Below are 13,222 nucleotides of genomic sequence, written 5' to 3' on the forward strand. Positions count from 1 at the left end.
AAGTGTTTCTGCAGAACTTAGAGCAAATTTGCATGGATGAAAAGGTCCCCCCAGAATTGTACATGGAAAAGTTGAGTCCTCAGCTGAGTGGAGTTCTGGCCTCAGTGTCTGGACAAATGGAAGGTGAAGAGAGGACAGACTACAAGCTGATTAAACAGAGTGCATGAGAGGGTGTGGTTTTCCAAAGAAGCCCGCAAGAGATTTAAGGAAGTAAAACCTGAAAACAAGGAGTCCTATCCTGAGTTAATTTATAGCCTGGGGAAAGCCTATGATCTATGGGTTGAAGTAGCTGCTGTTAAGACCCTAGCAGATGTAAAAGCTCTAATATGCATCGAGGCCAATGGCTGATGGTTTGTATGCGGGATACAGGCAACCTCATTTCTACTGCATCAGTGGCTGCTCTGATCCTAAAGGAATGGGACCCAAACTCCCAAGTGGGGAACCCAGCATCCTTCAAGCCAGCTCTGAAAATGGAGACAAAATGGAACTTGGTAAGAAAAGCTCTGTTTGCATGCACAAGCAATGGACCTGGGATGTGTGGGCGAATGGCCATGAAGGCTGAAATCACCTTTTCCAGTCAGCCAGTTCTGTCCTAACGATTCTAACAGCATCCAGGTACAGGGCCAGGACTGGGAAAGCCACTTCAGGCTACTTATTCAACAGAAGAACAGCACATTGGGGGCACCCAAAGCTGTACCTCTTGATGAGTTTTGCCTCAGAACGCATGCAATGGTTTCAAAATGAGACTTCTAGATGATATGTCCTTTGCTCCTAATATTGTGCAACATTTAGAAATTGAAATACCCAAGGAAAAGTGATATCACTTATTTCCAGAAGAACCCTGTGCTTACTAAGGAAAGGCAGTTCTGCCAAATTCATGGTTATACCATCCTGTATATCACCTAAATCATCCATGGAATTCTGTGTGTTGTTTATGTATGTATACATTCTACAGGATCCCTGGGGGTGGGTGGTGGGTGGAGGAGGTTACAACATGCTTTAAAACAACGAGAAGACAACCAGTGAAAATCATAACAAACAAATCAAAGATACATTTAATTGTAAACCACTGGATTTTAATTGCTATAGGAAGGGAGAAAGGTAGTTGGCATAATCTCCTGCACGTGAGGCATGGACAGGGGGATGGGGAAAGAGAAGTTTCAGCATCATCTCTCCAGCATTCTTCTTCTACTGTTAAAATAAGATACTGCCACTACCAAAAATGAATTAGTTGTGAATGGGCTGACACATGAAACTGCTGCTGTTGCAACTATTAGCAACTGGAAACTCCAGGGCCAGATTTAGGCTTCTAAAAAGTTCCAGCTGTCTTTGCCCAGCCCCAGTCTGATGATGGAAGAATTATAGGGAATGAGACTTTGGTATGTAGGTCCCTTGGAAGGTTGAAAGTGGAGGCAGTGGCTTATTGGCCCTCACTCATTTTTCAACATAGGCACTGACTAAGATCGTGGATGGGTTACTGCAGTGGTAGCATTTCAGTGTGCTCTTTCCCTAGCTTGTTTTAGAATCTTTTTCTCTTCTGTGCAGCTTATCTGAAGAATAAGAAGAGCAAAGCTCAACATGTTATTTCTTTTTGTGCCTTGACAGGAGATGGCAATTATGAAGCATTTAACTTCCTAAAGGAAGCATCATTGACAGAACTTGTCTTTGATGGCAAAGTGCTAGCAGCAGTGCTGCTTCCTAACACTGACAGTACTTCTTGTTGAGTGACAGTAAAGCTGAAATAAATCACAATCCTAAAACCATTTTCAGTGCACATTTAGAATTTAATATATCAAAGCTATCTTGCCCCTTTATTAATAGTCTACTTGCTTTTGTCCTTTGTTTTGTTTGAATGAGAAAAACCAAGATCCTTCTGAGCATGTATCTTCAGTTTGTTGATCTGTGTGGAGTATTTAAGGGGTTTTTTGCTTCCTATGTAGAGCTTCTGTGAGTGTTGTTACCTACTTTTGGCTGATCTTGTCCTTTCTTCAAATTGCATGTTAGGTTAGGGTTGCCAGGTCTCCTAGCAGAGATGGGAGGACCCAGCACTTCTTTTTCTTCTCCTTGTGCGTGCTCCAGGCATGGTGCAATGATGTCAGTCCTGGGAGTGATGTCATTACACTACATTGGTAGTGCACATGGGAGACTTGTTCCCTTGCCTTCCCCCTCACTGGCCAGGTGAGCGATGAGTGACTGGTGGCAGTGTGAGCAGTCAGCCCAGCCTCCACCATCTTTAATAGCTGCTTATGTTATAAAAGAGAGCTGCTATAGCACAGTGGTTAAGTGGTTTGGCTGTGAATCAGCACTCTATGGGTTTGAATCCCACTATTGCCATGAGCTCAAAAGGTGGCCTTGGGTAAGTTACTCCTCTCAGCCCCAGTCCCCCAGCTGCATTGTGGGAATAATAATAACACTAACTTGTTCACCGCTCTGCGTGAGGCACTAATCTGTCTAGAAGAGCAGTATATAAGCACAGTTCTTCTTCTTCTTCTTCTTGTAATTAAAAATCATAAGCCCCTTGAATCTGATGCACCTTAATTCACATTAGAGATCCAGCCAGCTGAGCAAAGCATTGCCGGATCCCACCTGAGAGAATGAGCCATGCATGGAATGTGTATGCAAAGTCGAGTGATTGGGCGTGATTGGCTCCTGCCTTCCCATGCTGCAGAATGTGCTATCTTGACAATAAAGGTACTTGTGAGTCACCACCCCAAACATTCCAATCTCCCCTCTTTCCATTGATTAAATCCTATCCTACGATCTAGGGCCACCAATCAGCTCGGATAAGTTTGCAACTCCTTCCTGGGAACATCTAATCAAAACTCTAAATTAATTAGCCAAGCTCCAGGAACATTTAATTAATGCTGTTTCTTTGTAAAGTACCAGGAACACCAATCTGATTTCTTGTCATGCCCCAGTAGCACCAATCAAAGGTACTCAAACCTTTGTCATTCACAGGAGGTGACATTTAATGTCTTTGTCCTAACAGCCAAGGCACTTCCTGCCCCAGGGCCTGATTTGCCCTATAAGAATGCCGGCTTTGCCCCCCCCCCCAAATTATGCATGCTTCTCTGGATCTGAGTGCTGTGCCCTCAGAGTCTCTTTCTCTGAGCCTCTCCTGGTCAAGAACACTGGCTGTTTGGAGCTCTCTTTCTCTGTGGACTCTGCTCTCCGGATAGGTAATAATTTCCCAAAAAACCCTCCAATCTATTCCAATTTCATCACTGCTTTCCTAGGAACCTTGTGTACTTGTGAGCTACTTCTTGTATGTGTTTTCCCCTTTAAATAAAAATTACTTCTGTTTTCAAAGAACCTGTCTCGTCAATTTCCTTGGGGAGGGGACCCCATAAAGATTGGTGGAGCATCCCACTTTGTTACCCCTCTTGCATAGCCTTCTCCTTGCCGTTAATTCTCCACCTCCACTGAGGGGATCTGGCAGCCCTATATTAGGTGTTGCATTATGGTGTTTTATTGCTACATGGATACATTTAATAGTTATCTGAACTATATATATATACACATTTGTTACAAGCTCATTTATTCCAATCTGTCTCTGTTGCAAAACTAGTTGGCAATTTACTGCATGACCAAGTCAGTCAGAAGTTTCTGTTTCATAATATTTGGGGTGAAAAAAATGTAACTGTGCATATTACTGAGCATTAGATATGTGTTTCCTGTTGACTTCTTTTCAGATAGTGGTAAGAGATCACAAAGGCATACGAATAATGATCAAAATCCACTTTCGAAGGGATCAGTCATCCTTAGTACCCACAAGTGATTATTTTCATAAAATCATAGGAAGGTCCAGGGTGAATAAGTGTCTGCACTGTTTATTGCTACTTTGAGTGGGTGAATGATTAGCTCCCAGCCTTAGTTCTTCATCAATAAACTGTAGTAGGAAACTCAGATATCTGATTACACACATTTGTAAACATATGATGTTGGTATCCTGGACTCTGGATTTTTTTTGGGCTGGTCCTTTAGATGCCATTAAACATTAGATACTGGCAAGTAAAAATTGGAAGTATTTTTCCAGCATCCCTTCTGGTTTCTTTTTAATAAAATAATGTTTTGCATCTCAAGTGCTATGTAAATGATTTATAACCAGAACTTTAAATGAGCAATTGGCTTTGGATGATAATATACATTGCATAGCTTTGGAAAAACTGTGGAATAAACTGAGGAGCCTTAGTTTGACTACTGATCTCTTTTGTAGGGAATATTTTTGATAGCTGGTTCAAATTCTTATTGTAGCTTATTTTTATTTCAAATAATTTTAGACTACAGAAAGTTTCATGACGTCTTAGAACATATAAAGGAATGAAGTGAAATCAGCACAATTAAACTTTTTTTTTTTGCTTTAAATACAGTTACTTCGAATTGGAAAGCAGTGGCCTGAGAGATGAAATCAGGTATCACTACAGATTTAATGGAAAGTCAAGGACAGAGGTATTTCCGTATCGGCTAGCAGATGGACAGTGGCACAAGATTGCATTGTCACTTAGTGCATCCCACCTTCTGCTTCATGTGGACTGCAGTAGGTAAGGTGGTCACTTGTTTGTCCGTTTTCTTTAAATAGCTTCCCAATTATATAATTTGATGAAATCTACAAATGTTTGATTATCTGTAAAGTTCTACGGAAGAAGTAGATGATAGAGACAATATATTTAAATTAAAAGCTATGCTTTAATTATGAACAAAAGGCTGTTTACTGATTTACAGGATGAGTGTTAAAATACCTCCATATTCAGTGAATTTGAGCTGAAGTTATGTTTGTCTTGATTATATGTGTGATGTATTGTACTGTCTATTTCTTTGCCTTCAAAAACTGAAGGTGTAATTGTAGCTCCTAATTTCTTTTAATGCAATCAAGTGCTTTAAGTTGTTTTTTAAAAAAAATTCTAAAGAGAAACTTTAAGAAGTAGATATGTCTTAATTGCTGAAAATGTATGCAACTGATTTTCTGCATCTAAATGCTTCACATTTCTTCTATGACTGATAGGGCTTTCATGGCAGCCCCTACAGATTCCATTTCCTTTGAAGAAGAGTGCATTAGGAGGCTTGAGACTTACGATGCTCTTGTAACAATGTACAATAGAACAGATGTTATAAGAGCACAGAAGCAAGTGCACAGGCAGTTCTAGACTCATAACAACATTGCTGTCCTGAAATTCACATAGTTCTCCAGAAACCCTTTTAGCAAGGCTCTTTAAAGATATAATTGTATTGTATGATGAAATCATTATAGATATAGAAGGCCACTTTTCTGTCATTTTTTACATTAGTTTTTCCTCACCCATGGGCTTAATATTAATATATTGAAATCACATACTAATTTGGATAAATTAGAAAATGACTAAATTAAAAAATTAATATCTAAAACCACCATATCCTTATCATTTTAGTTGAACCAGCATAATTCATATAAGATGGAAAGGGGAAAAGATCTATAGAAAGAAACATATGTTGATATCTGGCATTTAATATCCAAAGATTCCCTATGTGTATACCAAAAGTACTCCTCAAATTCAGCATACTATATTATTTAACAGCATGGAAATATTTTTCAGATATGTTGCTATTGTGTGTGCATACCAAAAGGTTGATTTCATTGATATGCAGTAATGATGTGGTAGAGCTCTATCTTCTTGGGAAATTGTTGCAGACACAGTCATTGAATTGTTGTGTGTTTGTTTAGCCTTTGATCCTAGTAGTTTTGTCAAACTATATTAAAATTGTTTCTTTGTCATGTTTATATGATTCAGTACAATATTTTCTTGTATAGTAGAACTGGAAACTGGAAAGCACTGAAATGCAATCTCTGTACCAGGAATAACAGTATGATAAGGATGGATTTGTTTATTTTGGCTACAGTTTCAGCTTATCAAAAATCAAGAGTATAATGGCTTAGATTAACACTGTTTTCAGATGTGATAAGATTTCCACCCATTGATCAAGTCTTCCATCAATCCACACTCTGAAGTTTAAGCATGTCACCCAAGTTGTTCATGCTGCCAAAAAAGAAAAGTTCAGTGAGCGAGATTTCATGACCACTTGCAGTGATTGCTTTTGTTTGTGGGACTAAGCTCCACATTACTGTTGTTTGGGTTTTTTCTTCTCCCCCGCCCCCAGCCATAGCTACTAGGTACCTTGAACTGCAGTTTCAGCACTTCTTTAAAAATGACTGTAGTAACATGCTTGTTTTTCCAACCCAATAATGCTTAATGCTTTGTATTTTGGAAGGAAATTTTCAATTCTGCGAGGGCAAGAATTCCAGTTCTTGAATATCTCTGCTGCAAGCAATTTATGTAAAACCCACAGTTGCAACCCACTAATAGGTTATTATACATGTTTATAGTTTGTTATTCACTGATGATGTGTGTTTCTTGGGTGGCATGCCTTATGCAAAACCCTTGCCTGAGTTGAAATATACTGAAAAACATATGCACAGATCAGAGATTTGAAATGGATAAACTTAACAAATGATGATTTGATCATCACATGGACTGATGTACCCTGTGCAGAATGTCCTGTATCTGCAATCCCCTGCCTTACAACATTCTCCTTATTGAGGACCTTAGGGTTTAAATGAAGAACAGATTTTGAAATTGGGGCCTAGCTCAGTGACTCAACTGGGGACTGCGTTCTCACACCTCAGAGCCCTCTTTGAGAGTATATTGAAATAGGTGAAAAGAGCCCTTGCTCTTCTTAGACAATTTGGAGCCTCTGGATTGATCAGGTCTGATGTAAATACTAGAAATTGAGTCTTCTGCCTTTTCATGGTAAACAGAGCAGAAAATTTTGCTTCCTGCAATTCAGGCTTCAGTTTCTTGGCCAAGTTACCTTTGGGGATCCAGACTAGACATGGGCACAAACCACAAAACCCCCGAACCATGCGGTTCGTGGTTCATGGGATTTCCACGAACCAGGAACCACGAACTCCCACAAATGGGCAAGTTCCTGAACCAGTTCGTGGTTTGTGGTTCATGGGGTTTAAAGGCCCCTTTCCGGCTACTTAGCAGCATGGAAAGGAGCATTTGATTATTTGAAGGGCCCTTTCCTGCAGCTTGAGGTTTGTGGGATTTGGGCGTTTAAAGGGCCCTGCTGCTTGCAAGCAGCAGGGCCCTTTAAACTATCAGCTGGCAGGCGGTGAGGGGGGGATCCCCCCTGCTTCCTGCCGGTTGATAGTTTAAAGGGACCTGCAGCTTGCAAGCAGCAGGAAAAGTTTAATTGGCCATTTCCTCAGGGAAATGGTCATTTAAACTGCTCCTTTCCCTGCAGCTTTGCAGCGGCATGGAAAGGGGCATTGCCCTTCAATACGAACCAAACAAACCAGTAGATCAGTTTGTGGAAATGAGCTTCCATGAACCTCTGGTTCGCGAACCATGAACCAGGCTGGTTCGTGGGGTTTTTCGGGTTGTATTCTGGTTTGTGCCCATCTCTGATCCAGACACGAACAACACACCCTCACTAGACCTTGAGTCTTGTGTGACTTTCTTGCCCAAGAAGTCTTATTTGAACATCAGGATCACAAAGGAATATGCCTGGCAGTTAGTAGAGCTGTCTAAAGAACACCCCGATTGATATTCCATAAGGATATACAGGATCTTTTTCAGTCACAATGTTATTTCTCTATGTCAAAAAACTTGCACTTGGCACTGCTGAACTTATTGAAGAAGGAAGATTAATAGCACTAGATTGTTCCATAGATAGAGAGAGAGATGTTTGCAGAATGGCACTTGCCCTCTGGCTCCTTTTCACTGTTGGCTTAGCATTTGGACTACTAGTCACTCCTCCCTTCCAGTTTAATTTCCCTCTTCTCTTTGTCTTTCTGGATTCAGCAGTAAAAGCCTGCAGGGCATATTCATTCAGATCCTGACATCTTGTAAACACTGTCTTGAAAGACTGTATGTGAAGCACACACACACACACACAAAAGATAATGAACTCAATTTTGGTTTCCTTAGGGTCTTGACTATAATTAAGTGAACTACTTATTTCCTAATGCTGAATGATGGCCGAGTTGTTTGAGCCTCTTTGACAAGCTTATGTCCAGTGGAATGTTGTAGTGCCTTTGCTGTACATGATTGAAAGTTTTTCTGCATTTTTTCAGATTGAAGGGTTTTCAAAATTCAAAAGCTGGTATTTTCTCTAATAAGAAGGCACAATGAAATAATAATAAATGTCTTGTTTTCTGTGGAGACAGTATAATGATTCATATTCTGTTCAGACTTTTAGAATTACAATATGCTTTTTCTACATTCATGTACTCTAATGAATACCTGATGGGGTTGCCAGACCCCTACCCCCAGCCTGTACTTCCCACTGCCATTTAACTGGCCAGTGGTGGAACAAAGAGTGGGAAACTGGGGGTGGGGAGGCCATGCAATGTGGAGATGTGATGGTGTCACTCCTTGTGTGCCTGGAAGAGATGTCATCATATCGCCAGGTGAAGCCCTGGTGTTTGGGCAAAAACCATAGAGTTTTGACCAAATACCAAAACAGTCCCAGTGCCCAATGACATGACATCATCACTTTGGGGAGTGATGTCAACACATTGCTGTCAATGTAACAATGTTGCCACTGAGCCCTGCATGCCCAGTAAGTCTCTCCCAATCCTCTGCTGGTTGCCAGGGGGGATCTGACAACAGCAATGCCTGATGACCAATTGTCCAAGAGAAGAATTCCAAGAGCACCATAAGAAACTAACTAAACCACAAATGAAGCTAATAAAAAAAACGAAAGAAAAAGATGTGTGAACAGTCTCAAATCTTCATTATCCATAAATAATTTATGTATAATCCAAACATATAGACTGCCAAGAGAGGAACTCAGAGGCATACCAAGTCACTCATATGACAATATGGTCACCTGATAATATCAGTCATAATAAATACAATAATTAAAGTGCAGTATGCTTATGTACAATAAATATCAATAAATAACAATAGAAAAGTGACTAATACAATAAATATAAAGTGACAGTGCCTCGAGTTACAAGACATTTTTCTATAGTACAATATACTTTAATTATCAATTTTATAAATACAATTTTTGAGAGAAATGTCCATCAAATCCAAGAAGGATATAATTTTTTTCATTGAAGAGTAACTGCAGTGGGGGTTCTAGTGTTTCCTTCCCATTTCTGTTGTCCTTCTTGTGGGCAGTTACCACAAGTAGATATTCAAAGTAAGGAACATTCCCAAGCCCTCTCAAATAGATATTCAGGCTGCTGAATATAAGGAATGTTCCTTACTTTGAATTATGATTTCTACTTGTGGTAAATGCCCATGTTATGCACAAAGAAGAAGGAGGACAGAAACGGGACAGAAACAGTTTAGAAGAATGATGGCTAGAAGATACAATAAATTATGCAACTCATGGGGTGAAGAAAGTGGATAAATATTTTTCTCCCTCTCCTATAGCACTAGATGGCACCCAATGAAGTTGTTGGACAATAGATTCAGGATGGACAAAAGGAATTATTTCTTCACTTAATGACTAATTAAATTGTGAAATTTACTTCCTATGGACATAATGATGGCTATTAACATAGACAGTTTTAAAGGGAGATTAGACAGATTTCTGATTATGAATAGCTAAATGGAACCTCCATCTACAGAGGCAATAAACCTCTGAATATCAGTACTAGGAGGCACTGTTTCTTGGTTTTCCAGGGAAGCAGCTTGTCCATTTTGTGAAATAGGGTGCTAGACTAGATGGACCACTGGTCAGACCCAACAGGGCACTTTTTATATCTGCTGTAAGCACCTTGTATATCTTGGAGCAGAGGTGGGATGCTTGGGAGGGATTTTTGTTGATTTTGTCATCTGAGCATTACACTGGAATCAGCGGCAGGAGTTTATTTTCCTGGGGTGGGGAAAGGGTTAACATTAAAGTCTTGCAGCTTCTTCGGCTATTCTCCAAATAGGAGAGGCATGGCTTGGTGGACAGTTGCTGCACCAAGGCTGGCCCAAGCTCCCTGAGACAAGCTTCTCTACTCTCATGTTGCTGGTAGCCAGTGATAAATAAATTAGTGATGTGTTGAGGCTTTGCTATCAACTGGGTACCACAAGGCTAGAATAGTCTCTGGTTTTCTTTAGGGGGACAGGTGAAAGAGTGACAATGCTAAAGTCAGGGTTTGCTGAGAGAAGCCAAGATTGTGTATGGGCCACGTCTTTTTTCACAAATTAACTATAGCTAAAATAAACCATGGTTTTGTATTATATTTAAATTGACCCATAAAGTGGAAACAAGTTTGAATACAAGCAGCCCTCTAGGGAACTGAATAATCCAAGTAGGCTTAAAGCAGTTAAGGTGGCTATTACTACTTACAGTCATAGCCATATCAAATCATTCTAAAGTGTGGTGTTAGTAGTAGATTGTATTAGCTACTTGTTTTATAACTTAATTTGCTACCAAATTTTGCATTAAAAGAAGGAATTATCTTTTTTTTCTTGATTTTTAAGAAATCCATGTCTTCTGCTGACACTTTAGTGAATTTTATAAACTGAAAGTGATTAGCTGTGCCTAACAAAGGGCATGGCAGCCAAGGGTACTGTTGAGAACTGCCAAAGCATCTGAGCTTTCTCAGCTTTCTCTGAGAGCAGAACTACAAGTGACAAAAGGCACAGGTTGGACACTTGTCAGCTTCCCACAAGTTTTGATGGGAAATGTAGGCAGCTTGGTGGAATGTTGGACAAGTGACAGTTGAAAAGTCCATTGGACAGCAGTCAGAGAGCCAAGCTGCAAGACTAGGATGCCTACATTTCCCATCAGAACTTGAGGGAAGCTGACAAGTGTCCAACCTGTGCCTTTTGTCACTTGTAGTTCCGCTCTCAGTCTTCAGTGGGAGAAAGGCTGCACTTGAAAGAAAATGTGTGAATCCTACATTACAGAGGGAATCTTTTACATATCAATTTTACCATTTTAGGATGGCTTAGTAGTTTCTTAGGCTTATGGATAGATTGAGAATGCTTAATGAGAAACTGTGGTTCTCTGGGCTTATTTGAGCAAATTAAGTTACAGAAGAAAGGAATACTATTTTAGTCAATAGATCTGGGGGTTTAGCATGCTTTGTATGTTAACTGTTTTTCCTTCCCTTAATCACTTACTCAGTTCAGATGAACAAAATATTATAAACAGATATATGTTGAAAATTGTCATCTGTGTATTTCGAAGTGGCATAAAGAGGAGCCACAGCCATTCAGATCTGTGCCACTGTAGCATCAAACAGGCTGATATTTTTGTGTGGGTGGGAAAGGAGAGTATGAAGACATTCTTTCAGACCCAGCCTTCTAGATTGTTCCATGAATTTTGTTTTCTCATTCACTTGAAGTAGGAAAAAAAGGCATATGTTGTATCTCAAGAGTAGGTTAACCGACCCCCTGGGGCCCAAACCAGGGTATGGAGGGGCACGAAGGCCCATTCCTCACACTTCCTCCCCACCAGACAGGTGAGTGGTGGCAGGGGGGGCAGAGACTGGGAGCGGGGGATTCCCCACTCCCACTGGGGGCCTGGTAACCCTACACAATAGTGTTATATAAAAGCATTTTTAAGTTACAATCAAACTAGTATGAGTTGAATGAATAATTTCCCATCTCAAACTGTTCCTCACAATCTTCAAGTCTCTTCAGTGAAGTCTTAAAAGTACTAACAAATAAAAAGGATTAGTTTACAATCTGATTGTTTAAATTTGTTTTTTGTACACATATTTCTGAAAAACTTTTAGCAAATAATTAAGAATTGCACATATTTTTAAAGTCTTGACTGGCACGCATGGTAGTTATGGAGATGTGTTATATTGTTCAAAATGGTAGGTACATGCCATAATCTAAAAAAAATATGTACAAGAGAAGATGGAAGTAAGCTTTTGAATTGTGATCATATCCCCAATTTATATTTATGCTTTCCAAACTGTTCCATATGCAGTACACTGACTCACAGAAACACTTTGACACCTGATGCTTGATTAATCATTGACCTTAGCCATTCAACTGGAGAGTACAATTGTAATTTTAATTCCTGTATATGCAAAGAGTAGGCACTTGAAATATGAGTGTTGGTGTGGGATAAAAATTATGAGGGCTCTTGAATATGGTATAATTTAAATATGCACTAACGAGATGAAATTAGGAGAGGGTGGGAATGAGATGAACGGATCAAACAAAGTGTGTTTGCCCATATGTCGGTCACTTTAGAATCTGTCTACCTAAATCCTAATTGTTCTTTTAAATAGCATATCAGAATTCATGGGGAAATGCAGTGGAATGTTACTTTTAATTATGTTGACATAATGTCCAGTTTAAAGAAGGAATTTTTCTATTTGCGTTAGCTGATGTTGGAATGACGTCCCAAGCAATAGCAGAAAAATTAATACATAGCTAAGTTCAAATGTTGCTGTTTAACAAGAATATGAATGACAAATTGTTTGGGACATTAAAATGTCGCAGTAATATTTGTGCATCATTTTAGAGAAGAAATTTTATATAAATATTGATATTTATATCCATTAGTCAGAAATGGAACTTCTGTTTAAAAATGTGAACTTACTATAGATATAATAATAAATTTCTTGTTGTCTTCTGTGCCGGCACATACGGGACTGCACATCCACACGCCTGCCAATCAGTAGGTTCTGCAGCTTTAAAAGTGTAGAAGGAAGTGCCCTCCCCTCCCAGAGCCCATGTGTGGATACTTCCCGTCAAAACTGCACGTGCTCTGGGGAGGTGGTACTGTTAGCCATCAGTTCCTCTTTCACTGTCAGTTCCTCTTTCACTGTTCCACTGCAGTGCTCTCCTCTGTTCTCACAGTGTTGAGCCTATTTTCCCACGCCACTGGTTGTCCTGAATGGAGAGAGGAAGGATTAACTTTGTTAATATTACGAGCAGGGTGGTAAAAGCTTTGTTTAAAAGATAGACGAAGTGCAAATACAAAAATGATGACAACAGATAGACATTTTCTTTGCCTCATCTCCTGGGTGAAGACTGTAATACCAATGCTTGTAAGCATTGACAAGGCTTCACCCTGTAAGCCCTGGCCAAATGAGCCACTAGACTCAAGGCTGTGTTATGGGAGTGGGCTTTATCAGCTCCGAGTAGCCCATCTGTTAAGTCCTTGGCTCTTGCGAACCTGTCTGGCTGGTTGAATCTGAATGTGCCAATGGGCTTGATATCGATAGCTCCGAGCCCACTGGTTGTGATGCCAGTGCCCTGGAACTGAC

General features: G+C 39.9%; 1 protein-coding gene across 1 annotated transcript in view; it reads left to right on the forward strand.

The window, feature by feature from the left end:
• Positions 1–13,222, forward strand: part of NELL1 (neural EGFL like 1) — a 910,256-nt gene that overhangs the window by 146,146 nt on the left and 750,888 nt on the right. Inside the window, exon 4 of the mRNA XM_054969963.1 lies at positions 4,371–4,541. Coding sequence (XP_054825938.1) covers positions 4,371–4,541 — 171 coding nt within the window. The remainder of the gene's footprint in view (positions 1–4,370; positions 4,542–13,222) is intronic.

The sequence above is a fragment of the Eublepharis macularius genome, chromosome 2 (assembly GCF_028583425.1).
Source record: "Eublepharis macularius isolate TG4126 chromosome 2, MPM_Emac_v1.0, whole genome shotgun sequence".
NCBI classification, from domain to species: Eukaryota; Metazoa; Chordata; class Lepidosauria; order Squamata; family Eublepharidae; genus Eublepharis; species Eublepharis macularius.